The 23,793-nt window shown below is 43.7% G+C and overlaps 3 protein-coding genes across 3 annotated transcripts; 1 reads left to right on the forward strand and 2 right to left on the reverse strand.

Moving 5' to 3' along the window:
- Nucleotides 1-707: 707 nt before the first annotated feature.
- gal3st1a (galactose-3-O-sulfotransferase 1a) lies at nucleotides 708-5,698 on the reverse strand. Its single transcript, XM_088297366.1, has 3 exons — nucleotides 5,379-5,698; nucleotides 3,112-3,267; nucleotides 708-2,709 (listed from the first exon to the last, which is right to left on the reverse strand). The coding sequence occupies exons 2-3, from the start codon at nucleotides 3,231-3,233 to the stop codon at nucleotides 1,560-1,562; spliced, it is 1,272 nt and encodes a 423-aa protein (XP_088153492.1). The 5' UTR covers nucleotides 3,234-3,267; nucleotides 5,379-5,698; the 3' UTR covers nucleotides 708-1,559.
- A 1,925-nt stretch (nucleotides 5,699-7,623) lies between these two features.
- Nucleotides 7,624-13,156, reverse strand: pes1 (pescadillo ribosomal biogenesis factor 1). The gene is made up of 15 exons (XM_088297365.1): nucleotides 12,964-13,156; nucleotides 12,673-12,752; nucleotides 12,401-12,554; nucleotides 12,183-12,292; nucleotides 11,909-12,080; nucleotides 11,736-11,825; nucleotides 11,487-11,603; nucleotides 11,224-11,301; nucleotides 11,041-11,130; nucleotides 9,333-9,463; nucleotides 9,110-9,235; nucleotides 8,738-8,922; nucleotides 8,458-8,573; nucleotides 8,217-8,375; nucleotides 7,624-7,976 (listed from the first exon to the last, which is right to left on the reverse strand). Exons 1-15 carry the CDS (start codon nucleotides 12,985-12,987, stop codon nucleotides 7,902-7,904), a joined length of 1,707 nt encoding a protein of 568 aa, XP_088153491.1. The 5' UTR covers nucleotides 12,988-13,156; the 3' UTR covers nucleotides 7,624-7,901.
- Nucleotides 13,157-14,033: 877 nt separating this feature from the next.
- Nucleotides 14,034-23,023, forward strand: p2rx2 (purinergic receptor P2X, ligand-gated ion channel, 2). Its single transcript, XM_088307221.1, has 12 exons — nucleotides 14,034-14,185; nucleotides 14,379-14,514; nucleotides 14,603-14,674; nucleotides 14,795-14,870; nucleotides 14,965-15,061; nucleotides 20,057-20,137; nucleotides 20,210-20,363; nucleotides 22,139-22,269; nucleotides 22,346-22,436; nucleotides 22,517-22,582; nucleotides 22,662-22,739; nucleotides 22,922-23,023. The coding sequence occupies exons 1-12, from the start codon at nucleotides 14,046-14,048 to the stop codon at nucleotides 23,021-23,023; spliced, it is 1,224 nt and encodes a 407-aa protein (XP_088163347.1). The 5' UTR covers nucleotides 14,034-14,045.
- The last annotated feature ends 770 nt before the right edge of the window (nucleotides 23,024-23,793 follow it).

Raw genomic sequence — 23,793 nt, forward strand, 5'->3', positions numbered from 1 at the left:
TAAGAACAAGTTTTCAACAAGTACAAATTGGTGAGTGATAGAAAATCGAAAGTAAATTGCCATCATCTACCCAAACAACACACTCAGTTACACATTCACACCACACATTTAGGGACTAAAAATAATAAAATAAAATAAAATAAAATAAAATAAGCTCAGCTGAAAAACAATTGAATAATGATACATATCGTAGTTACAGTGGCTTGAACTTTTTTTTAATACACTGAAGAATATTTGATCAAATCTCAAATAATTTTTGGGTTAAAACGACTTGCCTACTACACTACTTACTACTTTTGACATTGGTAATTATGGTAGAACTTAGAGAACTGGTACTTTGTATAAAAATAATGAAAACTGCTGATCTACTGTCTTATCAAACAACCCCATCAATTCCAGTAATTGCTTCCATTTCTGACTTGTGCTTAGTTCATTTCAATGTGTCATATTAACAATTTCCTTTGACTCACTGTTTTCTCATTATGGTCGCGTGTTAGCGCCAGCCCATCCTAACTAACTTTAAATTTAAAATATTGATGAAAGCAAAATCATTAAAAACTTGTTGCCGTGCCTACTATACTACAAGTAGGACTATTGTTCTACAAAAAGTAATAAAACATGATTTAACACCAATATATTATGTGTGCCGTGGGAATCATCAAAAGTCAATTATTTTGATGAGAAATTATTTGTTTTTAATTAAAAAAAAAATACTTTTGTTAATCTGTCTATGCCAACCACATATACACAATGATTTGACATCACAGGTTCAAGGCTAAATCTGGTTGATCATTGTCAGAAGCAAAATGGCTTTCCCATTTTATTTAACGCAGAAAAAAACACACAGTAGACAACTTTTGTATTGTATTTTTATTGTATTTAAAGCTCTTTTACAACAACATGACATAGTGTGATGCTTCGCCGTATAGAAGGCACAGGCAAGTGAAACGTTCTGCTTTGTAGTGTAACTTTTCTGAATTCATAGTTGTCTATGTCATCAGAATTTTTTTTATTCTTAACAGTGATTCAAGGTTGTGGTATGATTATTAGTTTGTCAATAAATACAAGTTGGCAGAGATGGAACTACATAATTGAGTCATAACTCAATATCATTAACTCAAAATCGATTAATTCAATAGAATGTGTATAAATAATTAAAAATAAAAATAAAAAGATAACAGAGAACATAATTAAATTGAGCTGGGTATTCATAGATTGTGAAATATTTTTGTAACGCATCCAAAATCCGGTCGTCGAGGCCCACTGCCCTGCTTTTTTTTAGATGTTTCCCTCCTCCGACACACCTGCTTCAAATGATCAGCTCATCAGTATACTCTGCAGAAGCCTGATAATGATCCTAATCATTTGAATCGGGTGCGTTGGAGGAGGGAAACATCTAAAACATGCAGGACAGAGGCCCTCCGGGACTGGAATTTAACACCTGTGCATTCGAATAAGTTTAGATGATTGAAATGTCACAGAACTCAAAATAACTTTGCTCTTCATCAGTCACTTTTATTTCCCCTCGCGACATTTACCCATGCCGAATTATTATGTTATTACCAGTTAATGAAGTCTCTAATGTGACCCCACAGCTTGGTGATCCACAGGTTGACCCCAAACTCACTCAAGTACTGAATTTCCGGCATCAACATCTTTCGACACAATTTGACGTGGGCCTTGTCGATGTTCTTTTTCAGATTGTATCCCATTATGGATTTCTCCCCGATTGGCTGCCACGGCTGCATGATGCTTTCCTGGATGCTGCCAGCATCCACGGCATGTCCCCCCTCGATGCAGGTGGCCACCATCTTTGCGTTCCTCCTTCTGAGCTCCGCCACGTCCTCCGCCATCCGCCGCAGTCCATAAGCATCCACTTTCCTCCAGAAGGTCTGGTTCATGTGCTGGTATAGTTTCCAGTCAAGAGCATTCCATTCAAGGGCCCTGGCCCTCAGGTATGGTGTCAGTTTGGATACAGTTGACTCCTTGCGAGCGTTGAGCTTGAAGAAGAGCAGGTCATCCATTTCCCAACAGAGAGCGTCCTTAAGAAGGATGAGCGATTCCTCAAAATGTTCCACCAACATGAACAGCTGAAAACGCTCCGTGATGGATTTGATTCCCTCGTCAACCCGCGGATCGTCCGGCTCTAGAGTGTTGTCCTGTCCAAAGTCAAAGAACAGCAGGTTCCTGAGGTAGAAGGCATTAAAGCCCTCGGGGTCAAAGTAGTCGTGGGGGTTACGAAGGAACTCGGCTAGCTTGTCATCTCCGGCTATCTTCCAGGTGAAAGGCACCAGCCGGCCATAGTAGTGGAAGGAGGACTCAAAAAGCTCTGCGGGATCTCTGAGAATGGTGATGTAGGCGGTATCAAGAGGAAGCAGTTTGGCCACTTCGGCGTCATTGAAGCGCATGTGATTACAGATGATATTGAAGCACATTCCAGGTTTGTAGTCTTTAACGTGGGTGCGCTTGAAAAAGGCGGGATAGAAGAAGTCATTCCTGCTGTCAGGAAAAGCAAACTTCAGTTGGTGTTTCTCTCCGAAGCGGAAAAGGATGTTGAGGAAGGTGCTGCTCGCCGACTTGTGAGTCTTCATAAACATGATGTCCACTTTGGGGGTGCACATCTGTCCTGTGCTTTCATGTGAGCTGTTACTGCTTCGTCTGCTGGGCAGCTGGGATGGGCGGTGGGCGCAGGAGTAAGGCACTGGAATTCTGCAGCAATCAAACACATACGCTGTTAAATATCTTCATGCACAATTAAACAACACAGTTATTAAAAAAAATCATGACTTTTACTTTGTATCAAAACTGTATCTCGAGGAGTTCTCTTAAGCGTATGCCAACACGGCAGTTTCTCACGCCAAATAAAAACTGTACAAATAAACATTTAGACGATGGTGCAGTTATATATTATATTAAGACAGAACCATGAATAAGTGAGATGTGTGACTATTAACTGTTTAGACAAGTGCTTTATATTGGAACGTATATATAATGTATCAAAAATGTAATAATAGATGGTGTTTAGCTACATATCCCCTTGTGTACGCATGTTAATGAATTCATGACTGACTATGTATATATGTACGGGCACATGCTTGTGCTTCACCATACTCAGGCATGCTGAGGGGCACTTGGGACATGGACAGGCAGTAAAGGAGGATAATGCTGCTGGTCAGCAGGACACCCACGACCAAACGTTTGGACCTCCAATGTTTCCCGTGTTTTCCGGCCATGGTCCAGCAAATTCAAGTGTCACCTGAAAAACAACTAATAACGAGGAATGCATGTAAAATAACAAATTGGATGATAATCAAAGAGTTCACATTAAAGCACTTGATGATGCTGGAACGTCTCCTGAATTCCGGTCCATCCATTTCCCATTGCCACTGTCCAAATGAGAGTCATTGTTCTGCTGGAGTTTATTTCGGCTGTCCATGGGCCAAAGGTGTTATACAACGTGGACTGGTAGCCAGCCAATCACAGTCATTTTAAATCCACCACATAAATATTTCATTCACATAATGGCATTCATTGTTCCAAGTAAGTTATACTTTCACAGCGCTTCAATAGTTCTCTGAGACTCTGTCAGCCAACTCATAATGATTGTTCTTGTGTGTGATAGTGGTCTCATAAGATAAATAATGCATCCGTGAGAAAAATTATATCACACACGGGTTATGTTCACCACCTGCTGGCTCAGCATTAATGTGTACAGTTACCAGCACATTGAAGGAGGGCTGCTTTTGTCGCTCCCAAGGAAGAATGAAGGATTGTTTTCCGGAGATACTGAACTGTAGTTATGTGTCGTCTCTCAATTGGAGAGGAACAATGACGCAGTCTTGGACAATGTTCTTTTGCAATTGGAAACAGCTAATTCTTAAGGAATTTTAGGGACCGTCTTTTACGTCACAGTGGTCCCTCATATGTGTTCGCACTGGACTGGTTGCCAGCCAATTGCAGGGCATAATATATAAACAGCAATTGACATTCACACAAAAGGACAAATTTGAATCTTCATGTAACTTAAAGGGGCAAGTCAACCCAAAAAATATTAATTAAATAATAGGCTCTGTGTGCGATCACTAGTCTAAAAAATGAATTTTGATTAATACTGCGTCTGTGGAAGATGAGTTAAGCAGCAAAAAAACAGTCATTTCTGCCACTTTCGTCGACTGAAAATGACATCACAGTTGCTCTGGGCTCAGCTAACGGCCAATCATGGCTCATCTGTTTTCTAAAGCTGAGCCATGATTGGTCGTTATCTGAGCCCTGAGCAACTGTCATTTCTAGTTGACAGAAGTGATAAAATTTCCACCCCCTGAGAAGTACAAAAAATGGTGGATTTTACTGTGGTCCTAATCAGAATGCCATGTTACGACTCGTGGCGCTGCATATATAACATATTCTTGCTAAGAAACTTTTGGGTTGACTTTCACATGTTATTGGAATGTGGGAGGAAGTCAGAGTACATGTGCTAAATACTTTGGCCGGAGTGCTGTGTCAGCAAGAAATGTTACTGAAAATGCGAGCATGACAGCATTGTTGTAAAACATGTTCAGCATTATGTGATACCATCAGCGTACCAGTCCAAGACAGCATGTGCCTTCTCTTTGTCATTTAATGCTGTGGTCAGGTAACAATCAGTAGGTAGAAAATAGGCTACTATTAATTTGGAATGGATTTCTGAAAACTACATTTTTTTCTTTGGAAATTCATCGAACAATATCAATCGAGTTGCATTGTAATGTTGGCAAATATGACTGCAAAACCTCACACTAATTGTTATTTATTGGCATTTGACGCTGCTAATGCCTGAACCTGTAATATATATAACTTCTTGTTTTTTGTTATCATTATGACATTTGCTCAGTTTAAGCCATAATAGTGTATGCACATGAACGAAAACATACATATGGACCTTTAAAAAAATTTATCAGCGAATAATGAAAGAATTGATGAGTGATACGTTTCTATATGATTTTGTGCAGTTTCATCGACCATATGTGACCAAGTCACCAGCATAAATGGACTTTCTGAAGGACAAAACCACAGTATGGCATTTTTTGTGATTTGAATTCATTTGTATAGGTTAACGACTACTAGTAATCCTGTTACTGTACTTTACATTCAAAATTGTGTATTTTGAATATTCGAAGACAAAGTGGTTAAAAAAAAAAGATTTGCGAGATTTCATTAGAAAAAAAAATTGATTCTGAATATTTGTGAAGAAAATCAGCAAACAAACTGGCATGAATTTAAATACAAAACTGATGATGTCAACAAAACATATCGAGATAATGTTCCTTGGTTGGTATGTAAATTACAAAATTAGCTCATTTAAGGAAATCAACTCAAAGGAAAGGTGAGTGGAATCTTACCTTCAAACATAATAAATCCAACCTGGAAGGAAGTGACACTTGTCCATCAATATTGCCAATTACCGTCGTATTCTACGCGCCGAAAACGAGTTGATCCCTCCTGCAGGGGTTCTTGCATTTGATCTTGACACATGCAGACACGAGAGGTTGCAAAGTTCCATGCATGCTCAACTCATCACATGTCCTTAGATAACAGATCTCCCCTATCTCCAGTTTCACGGCGCCACTGCAGGTGCACCTGATGCCTCAGGCCGCCTACCCTCTTAACTTTCTAATCAAAGAGCCATCTTGCTGAATGAAGCACTGCAGGGAGCCTGGAGTCCCTGTGACATCAGGGTCACGCTCAAGGGACAAGCACTTGTTAGAGAGAGAGAGGGAGAGAGGGGTGGGGTTGACACACAAGGGGGGAGGTTGATGGAGCGAGGGAGGAGAGCCTTGTATAGTCCCTATTCTGTGTCTCAATACAGAGGGCCTTTGAGCGCACACACTGGAGTCTGAGCTGCAAGCTGATCGGAGGGGTGGAAATTTGCATAAAAAGAACAAATGCACGGAGGATAAGAACAAAGGCCATAATTGTGCCACTTGATCAAGACTTCTGTACGTCCGAGTTTTTCGAAATCTGCCTTCAATACATGCAACACGTGGAATGTATGATGGACTGTTTATTGTCACAATGCCTGGTCGTTGTAGCTTGGCCTTAAAGTTGCCATTGTTTTATATTTAGCACAGAATTTCCAAATGGAAAAGCACTCACACTCTGTTACGTTACAGATATAGTAGAATAGATTCAACTCATTCACTTAAGTGGAAAAATGTACATCACTGATTGTAGTTTGGTACAGTTGTCTCACATCATCGCAGGCAGTGAGGATTTCATTTTCACAGTGACGGTGTGAATGTGAGCCGGTATTAATTAGAGGGGCCATTCAAAATGCGACCCACCAGTTGCCTGTCGTGGTCTATATAATGCACAGCAGTTGCAATATTAACCATCTAAATTGGCCTAGTTTCCCTGAGATTTTTATCAATTGAAATTGGAGATTTTATAATCTTGTGTGACTGTGCACAAGTAGCTTTGACAACCCCAAGACCACCCTCCACCCCAAGGAGAAAGGTTTAGCTCCGCCTTTGGGTTTAAGTGTTTTCCAAATGTGTTACCCTAGCTTTAAATGTTTTGAACTGATTAGCAAAAGATGCCAAATTAAATGTAAGGAGTAAAAAGAAGATGCTTTTGCCATAGTGGAATGTTTAGTTTTTTTTTTAATCAGTTTACATTTACGGTGTACAAGTGTTTTGATGAGGCCATGTGTTATAGAAACTGTACTTCACCGTAAATCAAGGATACCTGGTATTAAAATATTAGAGACTCATCTATTTGTCAAGGTCAAATTGTGCATTTATGAATGGGATGTATCAGGGTGTTCTGATGAGTAACACTGTATTAGACTCAACATTGTTTTTGCTCTTCAATGAATAAACCTAATTTTAAAAAATTATTTAAAATTTGATCAACGTTATATTTATAAATGAAGCTGCTAAAATGTCATGCCTTTTAAATTCTATTGCCTATTTTGCATGCCAAAACCCAAACGTGGAGTAAATTCATACCCGTCTAAAATTCCCCAGTTTAACTTCCCATGGTAATTTGACAGCCCTTTGTTACTCTCTTCATTAAATACCAGTAGCCTTTTTCTGGTCCCTACTTGAATTTTTATAATTTCCGAAACTGTTATCCAGTCCGTTTTATATGATGTGACTTAGTAGAGCAATTCAGGGTTAATTATCAGTAACTCTTTCATCCTTTTCGTAATATGGACCAATCACTTCATTTTCGACACAATACCAACAGAATTTGTGAAAGCATATTAGTTGATAACAGCTCTCGTATTGGATCTCATTCCATGTTATACCTAAAGTGGCTAGTGAATGAATTGAATGATTCCAATTTTATTTCATTGCACAATTGTTTGGAAAAAATGTCTGACTCTGACTAAGACAGTCCAGTTTGACACTGCTTGTTTTGTTGAGCACCAATAGTGCCAGGCTGAGACCCAAACAGGGTGGGCCTGCAAGGAATGCGATCAGGGTGACACACACTCCGGGGTGGAACGAGCCCACCAGAACCACAACAGCAACATGGCAGGGTGCCTGACTGCACCTTCTCAGATGGAGACCACAAACTTTGAGTCTCTGGTTTGTGTTCTGCTTCATTCTACATAGAAGTGAAGAATGAAGAAACAACAGCTTGAATATTCCATTGTATTGAACTATTGTGTCATGGTCTTAACAAATAGTTTGCATTATGTTGCTAATACAGTCCAAAAGTTTAAACAGTGCAGAGGAAAACTGCATTGAAAAATGGAGAAAAAAATTTAAGTCACATCTACATCAACAATTACATATCATTATGCCACAAAAGTTGATGAATTATGCAAATATTGATGCATCCACAAAATGATGCGACTTGCATGAGAAGCTGCAGCACTCATCGTATCGAGGTCAAATAGTCATATTTATTCTAATTCATTTGCGGGCCTTTTTCTTCTTTGCCTTTTCATTGTCATCATGAGCTTTCCTCTTGGCAGTGAGCTTGTTAGCCTGCGAGAAAGAACAAGAGTCCAATAAGCACAAACTCAGTTCGTCCAAAGAGTTGACTCAGAGGTCACATGGCCTGCACATTCTTGAAGTTTGCGCAAGTGTTTACCATTCTCACATGGCAACGATAAGAGGGCGGATAATGTAAATAATGCATTGTATGTAACAAATGTGAGACCTATCAGTGCAAACAAACCTATCATGACGAATATCCATATTGGACCAACAAGAAATGGGACAAACCTCTCTGACTTTTCTCTTTTTTCCAAACATGATCTTGTCGTAGAGGTACTTGTCCTTTTTCTTCATCATCATGATGGCCAGTCGCTTCTCCTCATCTTTTTCCTGCTGCTCCCGTTGAGCTGGATTATCCACTTTCAATTTACCGGGAGTCACTCTGACCTGAAATTGTCAAATCAATCTTTATTGCCTAGAAACGCAGCATGTAAGAAGTGATGAGGAAGATGGATCCTGCGCCACAAACCTTGGGGTGGGATCTTCGCGCCTCCATCTTCTTGAGTTTAGTCTCTTGTACCTTGTCTTCTTCCTCCTCAGCATCGTCTTCTTCATCCTCCTCCTCTTCCTCATCATTTTGCTGGGCTGATTAGGGGGAAAAAAAAAAACAAGTAATGAGGCACAAATAACACCATAACCACCACCCTTGTTTCCAATGTGTAATAACCACGTACACAAAGCCTATGGTGGAAAATACATGTTCTCAAATCACACTAGTTTTAGCCCTGGACAATTAATACAGGCCCTACCAGGCTTCTCTCCCCTTTGCAACGCCTGTATCTTCAATTTCTCAGGTGGAACATAGTCTCCCTCCTTCTCCTCCACAAATGGAGACAAGTGGGGTGGAAGAGTGACTCCCATGAAGTAGTCCTCCACAGGAAGTACTATTTTGGCATTGACACAGTCATAGACCCACTGCGGCTGGATGTAGTATCTGAAATGGCAACGTATTGAAGGAAAGTACACTTGCACTTCTGCTCATGTATTAGTTGCCGGAAGAGGACAGTCAAAGATGATGCTGTGTACACAGCAGCAGAGTAGAGTTCATTTCTCAAATTCACACATAAGATTTATGAGTAGATAATTATATAACAAAAACAGAACTGTCATATTGACTTTACCTGTTGATATACTGTGTGCCAATACTGGGTCTGTCAACAATCTGATGTGTGATAGTCTCATTGGTCTCGTCATACATGCTTCCAATGCAGACGGAACTGTCCCATGACACCTCACCACCAAAACACCTGTCAATGTTGATACCGATAACGGATGTCATCAATGCCGCAGGACTAAGTTAGCGTTTGCGGTGAGCTCGTGTCAGTGCAGTTGTTCGAGACTCACCTGATGACAAAAGCCAGAGACTCTCTGGGGACCTCTCTGTTGAGGAAAAACTTCAATCCCTCAAACATCTTTTTTTGGGCTTCCTGCTGCTTTTGCTCCTTTTCTCTTTCTCCCAACTTTACCATGTCTTCCTACAAGAAGCATTGTTGTATTCCATTTAAATCCAGCAAAACATTTTTTCCATACAGAATTGAGGAAATGTGATAATCCTCAAGTCGCCTCAACGCAGCAAATTTAAGGATTGGAGGTTCCTCATTAAATAGCAATATCTAGCTGTGACCTTTGTGTGTGAAAAAAGGAGGCCGTTGGAATGCAGAGGTTCACAAGAGCAGAAGTGTAAAAATTTGCAGGACTTTGAGAACTTTGGATCAACTGCTTAGAACAGGGGGTAATATTGAGAAGTGTTGAGGAAGGAAGTAAAGACAGGATGAAGTAGATAGAGGAAATGACAGAAAAGCACCAGGTAAGGGAAAGCAAAGGTTAAAAGGACGATAGTGGGACCAGCCATGTTGTATGGAGATGTTTCGGGTAGCCAGATGTGAAGATGAGATCATCAGAGGGACAGTAATGACTGGAAGCTTTGGAGGCAAAGCAGGAGAGCATTTGGCCATGCAGAGGTGGGACAGTTACAGAGACATCGAATGAGGCTAGAAATGGATGGGCGAGCTACGAGATGAGGGAAGACTAGCAATAGCTTATGTTAGGGCAGAATTTAGAAAGGACAGAGAGCTCTCGAAGATAATGAATAATTTGCCGCCAAACGAAAAGGGAATGCTATGAAAGATTTTGTTGTTCCACCTCATCCCTGGCAAACAAACACAGGACTGTATTCCCCAGTTTCACACCACTAAATGCTTTGTCATATACGACCCACTCATCTCTCCCATCAGAGACCAATTACCTCACCTACTCACTCTTGATTTCATCCTATAGATTGGCAGGAACTAGGGCTAAGTAAAATCTCAGGGGTTTTTTTCACGTCAAATTTAATTTACAACTATCTTTATTAAGAAAATAAGATAAAATGACAAACCACATTTTTTTTTATTTTATCAAGCACTTAACATCAGTAAAAATTGTACCCACAATTAAAGTGCAAAATGTCTGCTTTAAAAAAATACTTCTGGCATCAAGTGTAACAACACACTGAATTATATTTATAAAGTGTGGACTTGGTCCTATTTCTATCACTTAATATTATGACAGTGAAAAAAAAGACAAGACGAGATTTAAAGTCACCATGACAAGATTTTAAGTCATTGTGATGAGATTAAAATTCATCATTCATGATTTAAAGTCATATTTTAAGTCATCATGTTTGCTGAAAATCTCGACATGACAACCCCCATTCGCATACATTGGCCACCGAGTTCGGAATACAGTAAAATATATTGTCCACGAACAATTGTTTTTGTGACAGGCCTAAGTAGCGATGCACATAATTCCCCTCAAAAGATGAAAAGAGAACACCTATCATCAGCATCTATACATCAAGAATTGCATTAGAAACCCGAATGCTTTCCTGTATTTGTCAAATCATTCACATTTATGCATGTTTTCTTTTGAAAAGTATTAAGAAATGAATGCATTTCAAACAATGACACGAAGTTTCTCAGCTCAGAACTAGACCAAGAAAAATTATGTACACCACTGTGTATATATAAACACCTGAAGCAGTCAATCATGTTTTCGTTTTTTTGCTTTTTACCTCCTCAACAGGAAAGTGGTCCAGTTGCGCTTCTTCCTCTTCCGCAGTAGAAACCATTCGGGATAGACTTGCACTCAAGGCAGACAGTTTCTGCATGGAAGAAAACCCACAATCAGATATCATTTACAAGCGCAACAAGTAGACATTCAAAGGTCTATCTAATATGTGGACTGTGATTTTCACCTCCAAGTAGCTTTCCGCATCCAAGGCATAGTCCTCCTCATTTTCATCCTTAAGCTCCTGCTCTGTTTTACTGTCAAGCTAAAAAGAAAAGAAAAGATTAACAGCACAGAATAGAACATTGTGGTTTTGTATACAATTTCACATCATTTACAATGATTTTATCTATAAAAAAAAAAAAACATAGCTGTTTGAATTGATTTGAATCTACAATACACAGCCCAGCAACAAATGCATAATATTTGGAGCCTTAAACGTAAACATACCTTTGGTGGGTAAACCAGATTTAGGGATTGGTAGAGTCGGAAGTTGACAAAGCCCAAGAGAGTTGTGTAGAACTCTGTGAAAGTTGCCATGACTCTGTAATCAACATCTGTAGGGTGCTAAAAGATCAAAACAAAAATGAAGGAATCATTTATGGGAAACTGTATGCGACAGTGCGGCATTACTTTTAGGCATCTGAATGTTCAGTAATTGCACCATCATTAGACGGTCTTTGATTAATGTGCACTCACATCATGGGAGAATTGATACGGCACCAGCCATGTAATTGGCTGCCCCATCACTTCAACCTGGTAATATATTCCCTTGATAGAGATGAAGACCTGAAGAAAACCAAACAATTAAAACACAATCTCCCAAAAAAAAAAAAAAAAAAATTGTTTTGAAAATTTGTTAAAGCTGGCACCTTTTTGAGTGCACGTGAGGCTATTGCAAAGTTCATCCACTCCACGGTAAGACGCCGACACAGCTGAATGGTTTGCACGTGACATTTTCCTGTTCGAGCAAATGTGGAGAAGAGGAAGCACATACAAAGTGCATCTTCTATATCCCGCAGAGCATCAATGAACGTGGGATACCTGAAACATAATGGAATGAAAATTACAAATTAATGTAATTAATTAGTGTTTAGTCATAACATTACATAGGTGAACTATAGGTCACACTGATGCAGGTCTTACCTTTCTTTGACAATGTGGTCCAATTTATATTTTGGCTTGTTCTCCTTTAGTCTTACCGCTGCAGTATATTCTGTTTTTGCGTAAGCTTTCTTAAGTTTGCGAACAAATATCTTTACAAAAAAAGAACAGTTACGATTAAGAGACAGTCAAAGTAAGATATACAATTGTACAGCTAGTTAAAGCACATTAATGTTTATGCATTTAAATTTGAACACTACCTTGTATTGTCTGAATTTGCCAACGATTGGCTCATGCAGAAGAAAGCGAATGTCTTTCAGCAGGTAAAAGGTTCTCGGGGCTGTGGAGCCCTTGTTGACTTTTTTCTTGTTTTTGGGCTCGTGAGGGTAAATGCCTTTAAGAATGCACAGCCGTCTGAAAATCCAAACAAATCAGTTGTTAAAATTAAAAGATGTTCTTGGACCTAAAGTTTAAAATCAACAACGCCGTGACATACACAGTACCTAGAATAAACAGAAATATATGAATTTACCTGAAATCTGGGAGACTTAGTTGTAATTTCTTGCGGGCTCTGTTTCTGGTGATATAGTTTGTGGCAGCGCCACTCTCATACTGCAGAACAGACAAAGACACTTTCGTTATTTTCATCCGATGTCTCAACGTAGTGTCCAAGTTGAATGAACATTACATTAACTCTTTTAATCATTTTTACTAAACTCCACTAGCAAGGAAAAACAAACTATGGTATTAGCTGCAAAGCTAGCTAGCTCCCACGTTGCCAACACTGTCAAATGTTTGAACTAAGGGAACCAGCTATAATTACCTTCTTCTTTTGTAGGCCTCCCATTTAAACTCAACGTGTAACCCGAAAAAAAAATAAAACTGTGTAAAACACAAAAAGTGTCTACGAAATTGATTACAAGGCGAACTACCGCAACAGGCCAGCCATGCACGTGTAATTTGACATGCGCATTGCGCAGAGAAGGAAACTACTCCAGGACCCCGGAAGGTCTGTTCATCTGCCTGTATAAAAATAAACACTTGACAAACACGGTTACGCCAAATAATAAACACTGTTTAACAAGGAACTAATCGCGCCCATCAATATAAGTCTATTTCTTAAGCTACTCATGTCAGAGTGTTGTAATGTAACAAAAGTATCTAATAAAGCAGTTATGATGATGATGATGATGATGATGATGATGATGATGATAATAATAATAATACTAATAATAATAATAATAATAATAATAATAATAATAATTACAGCAGGGATGCAGAATATTTTAAAATATATATTCTATATGGATAATGTATAATGCAATGTAGATTTGTGACTCTTTCTGTATGTAGCAGGGTGTCAAAGTCATATTTGTAGTGGACCACATAATAGTGATAGTTTCCCTTGTTTAGGAAAATGAAACCATATAAATGTTTAATCGGCTATTCATATACATATACAGTGCACACCAAATTGATGAAGTCAATGATAACTGTTTCTTCAACTATTTTGCAAGATACTGTAATAAGGGGTGTGGTTACAAGACAATTCTTGCCATTGCTCAGTGTTATTACTTATTGGAGATGACAATTTAAAAAAAATATTTTTAAATAAAATAAATAAAAATGTAGGTTAAAGATTCATCATATGCCCCAGTTGTCACACACATGCAAAGGCTATCAGTCTAAAAGGCAAACCCTCATCTCAACTCCGCCCTCTTGTCTCCTCTCCGATTGGGGCAAATACAGAAGCACATGAAGGAGATGCACACTGGAGTAGGGCGGTGAGACAGAGAACAATGAAATGGAAATTGAAGGTGGTCAGTCTGGGATAACATTCTTTGGAACTCCAAGATCCTGAAACTAGACAGTATATAGTAAAGTTGTGTATTTTATAAATTAATCATGGGACTGAGTGAATGTTTAAAAGATTATTTTCTTGGTTTCTGGGACTATGAAACCCCCAAAATCATGGTGGTTAAGAATCTAACTCTTGGTGTCATATACAGAGGAGTTCAGTTTATTGTCATCACCTACTTCGTCTGGTAAGCATTGTATTATTTTTTTATTTTAGCTTAATACTGTAATTTACATACTGAACTTGGTTGATTTACAGAAATGTGACATATTCAAACATATATTCAGTTGAAATATCATGTAGGAATACATTTTTAGTGTGCTTCAGTGTTATTCAGCATCATATCCTTGTCATCAGTGTTTTTTGAATGTGCTCCCAAGGTATGTCTTCATAAGTCAGAAAGCGTACCAAGAAACTGAAACACGTCCGGCCAGCTCAGTTTACACTCGCATGAAAGGCTCAGCGGTCCGTGGAGATGAAATCTTGGACACTTTGGAATATGTTCGACCATCAGAGGTGAAAAAGCTCTCATGCAATTTCGCATCATGATGATCCTTTCAAGCGGGTAAAATGTATTGATCAGTGTTATTGTGGCTTCTTGCAGGGTGGGGATGTTATTACTACAATATTGAGGCGAGAGCTCACATATGACCAGAAACAAGGAACCTGTGCTGAGGTAAAAGGCCTTAAGTCAAACAGCATATTTTAAATACAATATAATATACAATATATAACATTTAATAATAAAATGTATGGATTAAGGACTCCATGAATGATTGTCAATATCTGTCGCTAGTATTTTGGTGTTGCAAATGCCAACTGCTCAAGAGATTCAGACTGTGTCCAAGGAGAGGTTGACTTTAATGGCAATGGTATGATTTCTGGTGCTGTGTACACAAAATATTCTTCACCATTATCTAATAAGTATTTTTATCAAAGTTCTCTATCATTGATTCTGTTTGTCAGGCAGGAGGACCGGCAGATGTATTCGTTACTACAACCACACCTTTAAAACCTGTGAGATCCAAACCTGGTGTCCTATTGAAGAGTATGCTGTCCAGAGGTAGGAAAAGTTCACATTCACCAACTGTAGTAAAAAAAAAATAGATATTTACAGACCAGACTCCAACACATTTTAGTCCAAATGGGATAAAATGTCAGGATTGCCTTATGGCAAGGAGGAGGTGGACCCAATAGGCGAGGAGGCAGGGAGGTGGATAGGGTTAAGGGAATTTATTAACTCGATCAAACAAGACAAACAACGTGGTAGGGTGCAAAATAACAAGGCAAACTAAACGTGACTAAATTGGAACAAGGACAAAGAACACAACGAGACGGGAACAAACTAAGCGGGAGGTACGAAAAGGGACGGGAAGAGGTGACCAGAGCTGGGGGCATGAACGAGAGCGTGAGCGGGAGCAAGAGCTGGAACGAGGACAAGAGCAAGAACAGGAACAAGACGTGGTCGTGACAGTCCGGAGGTAGCGGCAAGAAGGAACAATGACCCGACACTGCGTTGTCGGTCTGGAGGGTTAAAATAGTCCAAGTCATTAGGGGAGCAGATGGGAAGCAGGTGCTTGATGAGGGTAACGGGGAACAGGTGCGTGGCTGGTGATGACGAGTGCTGAGGGGAAACGCTAACACAGCTGACCAAACAATAACACAAGCACATGGCAGGAAGAAGGTGACAAAAACAATAACAAAACCGCATGCACACGTAACCACTGACAAAAACTCCTGTCATGCCCGACGCGGATCATGACAGTACCCCCCCTCAAGGGACGGATTCCAGACGTCCCAAAGAAAACAAAAAACAAAGCAGAGTCCAAGAACGAGGGTGGGCGGAAGGGGTCGGGAGGTGGGTCCACGACCCGTGATCGAGGCCGGTCTGGCGGATGCCCGGGGGGCCAGACCAGCGAGTCCTTTCGTGGCCCTTCAGGGGGCCGTGCAGGTGGCCAGACCAGTGCGTCCCGATGGGGCCATTCAGGCGGACGTCCGGGACGACCCGAACGCCACCTGGAGTCCGCTGATGGGGCTGAGACGAGGGGCGGCGGCTGGACGCTGGGTGCTGCAGAGGACGGAGCTTGGACCGGCGTTGAGGCGGGCGCAGGCGAGGCAGGAACTTTGAGCGATGGCGGGACGTCGGACGCCGCCGAGACGGAGACGAGGCACGGTGGAACGCCGGACGCCGCCGGAGCCGGGACGAGACGCGGCGGTCGGTCGTCGAACCCCGCCGAGGCAGGAACGCGGAGCGGCGGCTGGTCGTCGAACCATGCCAAGACAGGAACGGGGAGCGGCGGCCGGTCGTCGAGCCCCGCGGAGACAGGAACGTGGAGCGGCGGCTGGTCCTCGAACCCCGCCGAGACAGGAACGTGGAGCGGCGGCAGGTCATCGAACCCCACCGGGACAGGAACGTGGAGCGGCGGCTGGTCCTCGAACCCCGCCGAGACAGGAACGTGGAGCGGCGGCTGGTCCTCGAACCCCGCCGAGACAGGAACGCGGAGCGGCGGCTGGTCCTCGAACCCCGCCGAGACCGGAACGTGGCACGGCGGCTGGTCCTCCAACCCCACCGAGACAGGAACGTGGAGCGGCGGCTGGTCGTCGAACCCCGCCGAGACAGGAACGTGGAGCGGCGGCTGGTCGTCGAACCCCGCCGAGACAGGAACGTGGAGCGGCGGCTGGTCGTCGAACCCCGCCGAGACAGGCACCGGGAGCGGCGGCGCTTCGTCGGGCGCCGCTGTGACCGAGACGAGAAGCGACGGCGGGTCGTCGTCCACCGCCCAGGCAGGAAACTGGAGCGCCGGCGGATCGTCGAGTTCCGCCGAAAAAGGAGCTTGGGGCGACAGCGGATCGTCGAGCACCGCCGAGGCAGTGACGGGAAGCAATGGCGTGTCCTCGGGCGCCGCCGGGACAGGGAATTGGGGTGGCGGCGGGCCGTCTGGCACCGCCGAGGCAGGGATTTGGAGCGGCGGTGGCTCGGGCGTACCAGAGGCCGGGACTTGGAGCCGCGGCGGGCCGGGCGCAGCGGGGACCGGGACTGGTAGCGGACGCAGGGCGTGCTCCGCTGCAACAGGGACTTGTGACGGACGCAGGGCGTGCTCCGCCAGAACTGGGACTTGTGGCGGACGCGGGGCCTGCTCCGCCGGAACAGAGACTGGGGGCGGACGCAGAACGTGCTCCGCCGGGATAGAGACTTGTGACGGACGCATGGCATGCTCCGCCGGAACAGGGACTGGTGGCGGACGCAGGACGTCCTCCGCCAGAACAGGGACTTGAGGCGGAGGCATGGCGCGCTCCGCCGGAACAGGGACTTGGGGCGGACGCATGGAGTGCTCCGCCGGAACAGGGACTGGTGGCGGACGCAGGGCGTGCTCCGCCAGAACAGGGACTGATGGCGGACACAGGGCGTGCTCCGCCGGGACAGGAACTTGTGGCGGACGCAGGACGTGCTCCGCCAGAACTGGGACTTGTGGCGGACGCAGGGCGTGCTCCGCCGGAACAGGGACTGGTGGCGGACACAGGGCGTGCTCCGCCGGGACAGGAACTTGTGGCGGATGCAAGACGTGCTCCGCCAGAACTGGGACTTGTGGCGGACGCAGGGCGTGCTCCGCCGGAACAGGGACTGGTGGCGGACGCAGGGCGTGCTTCGCCGGAACAGGGACTGGTGGCGGACGCAGGGCTGGGTCCGCCGGACCAGTGACTTGAAACGCTGGCGAGGTGCCGGAGGGGGGGTCAGCAGCTCTCGGGAGGCCAGAACGGGCCCCCGCAGCTCGGGGTGAGCCGGGACGGGGCGTATCAACTGGCGGGGAGCCGGAACGGGGTTCAGCAGCTGGCAGGAAGTCCGGACGGGACTCAACAGCTGGGGAGGAGCCGGAACAGGACTCATCCGCTGGCGGGGAGCCGGCACTTGACTCATCCGCTGGCGTGGAGCCGGAACGGGGCTCGGCAGCTGGCGGGGAGCCGGGAAGGGGCTCGGCACCTGGGGAGGAGCCGGAACGGGGCTCAGCAGCTAGCGGTGAGCTGAGACGGGGCTCAGCAGCTGGCAGAGCGCCGGGACGGGGCTCGGCAGCTGGCGGGGAGCCAGGAAGGGGCTCGGCAGCTGGCGGGGAGCCGGGAAGGGGCTCAGCAGCTGGCGGGGAGCCGGGAAGGGGCTCAGCAGCTGGCGGGGTGCCGGGAAGGGGCTCGGCAGCTGCCGGGGAGCCGGGACGGGGATCGGCAGCGGGGGAGGAGCCGGAACAGGGTTCAGCAGCTGGCGAGGAGCCGGGATGGGACGCTGCGGCTGGGGGGCAGCCGGGAAGGGACGCTGCGGCTGGCGGGGAGCCGGGAAGGGACTCAGCAGCTGGCGGGCAGCCGGGAAGGGACGCTGCGGCTGGCGGGGAGCCAGGAAGGGACTCAGCAGCTGGCGGGGAGCCGTGGCAGGGCTCAGCAGCTGGCGGGGGGGCGACAGAGGGCTGGGCGCAGCAGTCGGTCCGGGCACAGCCGAACCGGGGGCCCTGATCCCTATCAGCCTGCCGCCATAGGGAATCAGGGGAATGGGGGACACGAGGGACCAAGGTTACCGTGGCTGGTGAACGCGAGCTAGGGGGTGCCAGGAGAACGTGAGCAGGTTTTGAAACTGATGGTGAACGAGGTGTGCGACGTGACCGTGACTTCCGAGATTTGGGACGTGAAGCGCGCGAGGTGGAGTGGGAGGTGATCTGGGAAGACTCAAACGAAAAAGGTGTCAGGAATGGTTCGGGGGGGAAAAAGTGACTGGTACTAACTGTGTCCGGGTTGCGCTGAGCGTCTAACAAGGCGTATATGTAGTCTGCATCGTACTCGTGATCCGAGTCAACCAACACGTGCGGGGCATAGTGCTCAGAATCATAATCGACCGACAAGTGAGGGGCATAGTGCTCAAAATCTTCTGCTAAATCATAATCAACAAAAACGTGAGGGGGTGGATTGGCCTGGTGATCAAAATTTTCGTTGTAATCGGAATCTATGATGCAGTGCGGAGGAAGGTCGGGGAGGAAGTCGAGGGCGTTACCGTAACACGAAGACGAGGTACGGGGCTGGTCGGCAGGCGGATGAGGGCGGTTGTCTGGGCGGCGGTGTCCCTGACGCCGCCGGGAGCCCCTCGTTGGGTCCTTCTTAGGTCGGGTCATTCTGTCAGGCTTGCCTTATGGCAAGGAGGAGGTGGACCCAATAGGCGAGGAGGCAGGGAGGTGGATAGGGTTAAGGGAATTTATTAACTCGATCAAACAAGACAAACAACGTGGCAGGGTGCAAAATAACAAGGCAAACTAAACGTGACTAAATTGGAACAAGGACAAAGAACACAACGAGACGGGAACAAACTAAGCGGGAGGTACGAAAAGGGACGGGAAGAGGTGACCAGAGCTGGGGGCATGAACGAGAGCGTGAGCGGGAGCGGGAGCAAGAGCTGGAACGAGGACAAGAGCAAGAACAGGAACAAGACGTGGTCGTGACAGTCCGGAGGTAGCGGCAAGAAGGAACAATGACCCGACACTGCGTTGTCGGTCTGGAGGGTTAAAATAGTCCAAGTCATTAGGGGAGCAGATGGGAAGCAGGTGCTTGATGAGGGTAACGGGGAACAGGTGCGTGGCTGGTGATGACGAGTGCTGAGGGGAAACGCTAACACAGCTGACCAAACAATAACACAAGCACATGGCAGGAAGAAGGTGACAAAAACAATAACAAAACCGCATGCACACGTAACCACTGACAAAAACTCCTGTCATGCCCGACGCGGATCATGACATAAAAATGACAAAACATCGGAGCTGGGTAGTTGCAATTCAGTTTAATTGTACTGGAATGATCCCAATGTATTTTTTATTTATTTATTATCATTCTGTATGCAGATCAAACAATTTTAAATCACAAGAGAAAAGGATCTCTCAAATAGTTGGTGCAAAGTCACACTGGCTTTTCCTCAAAACAGACTTTTAAACTTAAAACAATCTATTGTAATAATAAACCCGTCAGATGAGTGCGTCCTGTAAAACATTTTAATGGAATCACGTGAACAAATAATTTTCTCTCATGGTTATAGAGAGCCATCTTTGGTGGAGGCCATCAACTTCACTGTATTCATCAGGAACTCCATCCTGTTCCCGAAATTTGGAGAGCGGAGGTACGTGTACACTCACACATGAAAGCAGGATGACGCAAAGTCCCAATTTATGATAGTTTTTCTCTCTGGCAGGGGTAATATTAAGAGCGCTTCAAACCGGCGTAAAATGCACAAATACCTGAACAAATGTCAATATGATGAGGAGAAGGAGCCCTACTGTCCAAACTTCCGACTGGGCTACATTGCACATCGAGCCCGAGAGAACTTTAGTGAGCTCTGCAGGACGGTTAGTATAGTATTTGTTACACATTGTTTATTAATAAGAGCAAATCTTTCATCAAAGCCAGAAAGGTTATTTACGTTCGGTATCATTGGCCTCACTAGATACTTCGTTAAAGTCCAAGCGTGAAGTGAACTTTCTAATCTAAGAATACTCACGTTGTTTTTTTGTTTTTTTTATAGTTAAACCCATAGCAACGCCCCAACAACGAAAATGCTTTTGTCCGGCAATCTTGGGTATGCTTCGAGACGAGTCGCCAGTCGCCATTTTATTGCATTGGTGATTGTCCGGTGAGCTGCTCACCTGCCACTCTTGTTGTGTTATTCGGCGAAATGCCGCGGCGCTGTATGGCGATGCATTGTTCGCATTCTGGGAAGCATCCGTTTGAGTGGCCAAAACAAAAAATAGGGCACGTAAATGGAACGATTTGTTTCTGGCAAAGAGAGGGAATTTCAAACCAGTGTTGACGAGTGTTCTTTGCCACAAGCACTTTGAAGATCCCTGTTTTCGCAATTGTTTTGCTTATTCTAAAGGGTTCACAAAAAGGGAGGTGGGAGTACAATCCATTTTGAAAAACGTGTGGTGTGTTGCATGTATTGTGACAGCTTGTATGTGACTGATGTCTGTGATGTATCAGAAATCAGAAATCCCTTTATTGTCATTGCGCTGAAGAAGAAGAACAGCGAGAAAGGAAGAATAAAAACGAGCGAGTGATGACTTGTGTGAACAAGGAGCTGAGGAGAACGAATGATCCAATGAACATAATGCAACAAGCTCCTCTTCCTCCAACTCTTCAAATAACTAGATCCTCTCAGATACGTTTGAGATTTCACGTTGGGAGTCAATTTCTGACTGGCTGAATACACTTTGTATGTTGAGCTCTGCCATAGTTACCTGGGAATTAGGTCACACTTCCAGGTTCGTCACGCAACAGAATCTCACTTCAGGAAAATAATTATTTTGTCAAATATACCAATTAAAAAATATTTTTTCATCCTTTATTATTTGTATTGGGTGTAATTATTGTACCCGTGACACAAAAGTTTTAATTTGGCATTTTCCGAACTTACTTGACACTTGGTCTTTAAGCACACCTGCCCAGTCTAGCGATCCAATAGAAATCTTTGACCTTTACACGGTAAAAGATGATGTGTTAAAGGGGAAGTCAACCCAAAAAATGTCTCAACAAGAATATGTTGTATACGTACAGGCCTGCTAATTGAAATATGGCATTCTGATTAATATTGCTTAAGCAGCAAACTCCACCCATTTTGAGTCATCTCAGGGGGCAGCCATTTTGTCACGTCTGTAACCTGAAAAATAGATTGCAGTTGTTCAGGGTTTGGACAAGGAACTATCATGGCTCAGCTTGAGAAAACAGGTGAGCCATGATTGGTCATTACCTGAGTAACTATGACGTCATTATCAGTCAACGGACGAGACAAAATGGCCACACCCAGAGATAGCTAAAAAAAAACGGTGGATTTTGCTATTAACTCACATTTCACACAAAACATTAATCAGAATGACATGTTCATTAGTGAAGGATCACAAAACATTATTCCGAAGATTTTTTTTTTTTTTTGTGTGTGGGGGGGGGGTGATGACTTCCCCTTTAACTGATCAATTGCACCAATTGTTAATACATCCCTTTTAGTGGGTCAATATAATCTCAATATATTGTGTAATTTATGTATGCTTCTTCATGTATGAATATAACAAACAATTCATGGCACTTCTAAATAAATATGACCAATATTTTATGGTAAATTACTTCTCAGGGAGGGGTGATTGGGGTTTTTATTAATTGGGACTGTGATCTGGACCTGGATCCTTCTCGCTGCAAACCCCAATATTCCTTTAGACGTCTTGACCTCAGAAAGGATCAAGCCAACTCTGGTTACTCTTGCAGGTGATTTTCACAAGTCGAATAAAATCTTATAATTGAGGTTGTTGTCTGTATTAACCCCACTGCTGTTCATCACTAGATTTGCCAAATACCACCAAAAGAACGGGATAGAGTCTCGGACACTCATCAAGGCCTATGGCATCCGTTTGGATGTCATTGTTCATGGACAAGTAAGCAGATGCTTTATAAGAATCCACATCTAGTTCTGAATGTCTACACTGACATGTATTACAAGATTAATTCTTTGCAGGCAGGTAAATTTAGCCCAATTCCAACTATCATCAGTGCAGTGACCGCTCTGACTTCGGTTGGAATTGTGAGTTAGCTCATCTTTCCTCATTTGTCTGACTGAAAAACCATTTCTGACTCAACTTTCATCTCACTCCTACCATTAGTGCACCATTATCTGTGACTGGATCATGCTAACATTTATTGACAAAGATCAAGTTTACAGCGAGAGCAAGTTTGATGAGGTAAGTTACTTAAATACCATGACCACATTTGATATATTTCACCCCTCAATCGTGAGTGTTTACAGGAATAATAACGGAATAAAATGTTATCTTTGTGCACATACATACAAGCGTGGGAACTATGATATACAGTATTCATAAATTACACTAATCTTACACAAACAACATATTTTTCTCTGCAGGTTATAAATGAACCAACCAATGAGTCAATTCCTCCACAACTACTTTACATCACAAGCTTCAGCTCATACCAATCAGACTTGTCAGATGGTGTGCCCCTGTGATGTCATCTTCATAGGCTCCACGTTGTGGGACTCCAACATTTTCAGTGGCTTATTGCAATAGTCACGTTTCATATTCTCTTAGGACTAAGGACCAAACTGACGGTTATCGCTAATAACCGAGGTGCAGCATCAGGTGTATTATTGAAAGTTGTTGAAATGTCAACTTTTTTTCATAGTGTAAGACAGACATGGGCAAACTACATTTTAATCTGGCCCGCCAAACTTCAAAATAATTAAATGAATAAACCTTGTTAACGTTTTATTTTCTAAATACTGTGTTGTGTCAAAGACATATTTTGTTGTAATGCTTTTTTTCCTTTTCACTTCAAATATTTTTTTTCTCTAATGAGGTGAGGTTACCAAAACACTCCATCCATCTCCTCCTGGTCCGACCCTTCTGTCAAATTTTAGAACCCACTGTGGCCCACCAATCAAAAGGTTTGCCCACCCCTGGTGTAAGACAAACATAACGCATACGATGCATACATATTGGAAAAGCAGGGGGTGTACAGGTCTGCCTTCATGGAGTTAACAATGCTCGTGAAAAGAAATGTGAATAATGAATTGAAACGCCCCACAAAAAATACATGAATATTTTCAGACAGTGATAATAAAATTATCTTTGTACAGGCAAAAACTCTCATTTGTGCTCCTTGATTGCGCAGGTGTCCCATAATTGCACATTAACAATAAATGGTCTTACCAACTTTCATCCAACATTCAGTAAGTATTCATATGCAAACGATTACCACCAATAGTTTCTAAAACAT

Source organism: Idiotropiscis lumnitzeri, chromosome 1 (assembly GCF_059441095.1).
Source record: "Idiotropiscis lumnitzeri isolate Australia: NSW breed Sydney's pygmy pipehorse chromosome 1, RoL_Ilum_1.0, whole genome shotgun sequence".
NCBI classification, from domain to species: Eukaryota; Metazoa; Chordata; class Actinopteri; order Syngnathiformes; family Syngnathidae; genus Idiotropiscis; species Idiotropiscis lumnitzeri.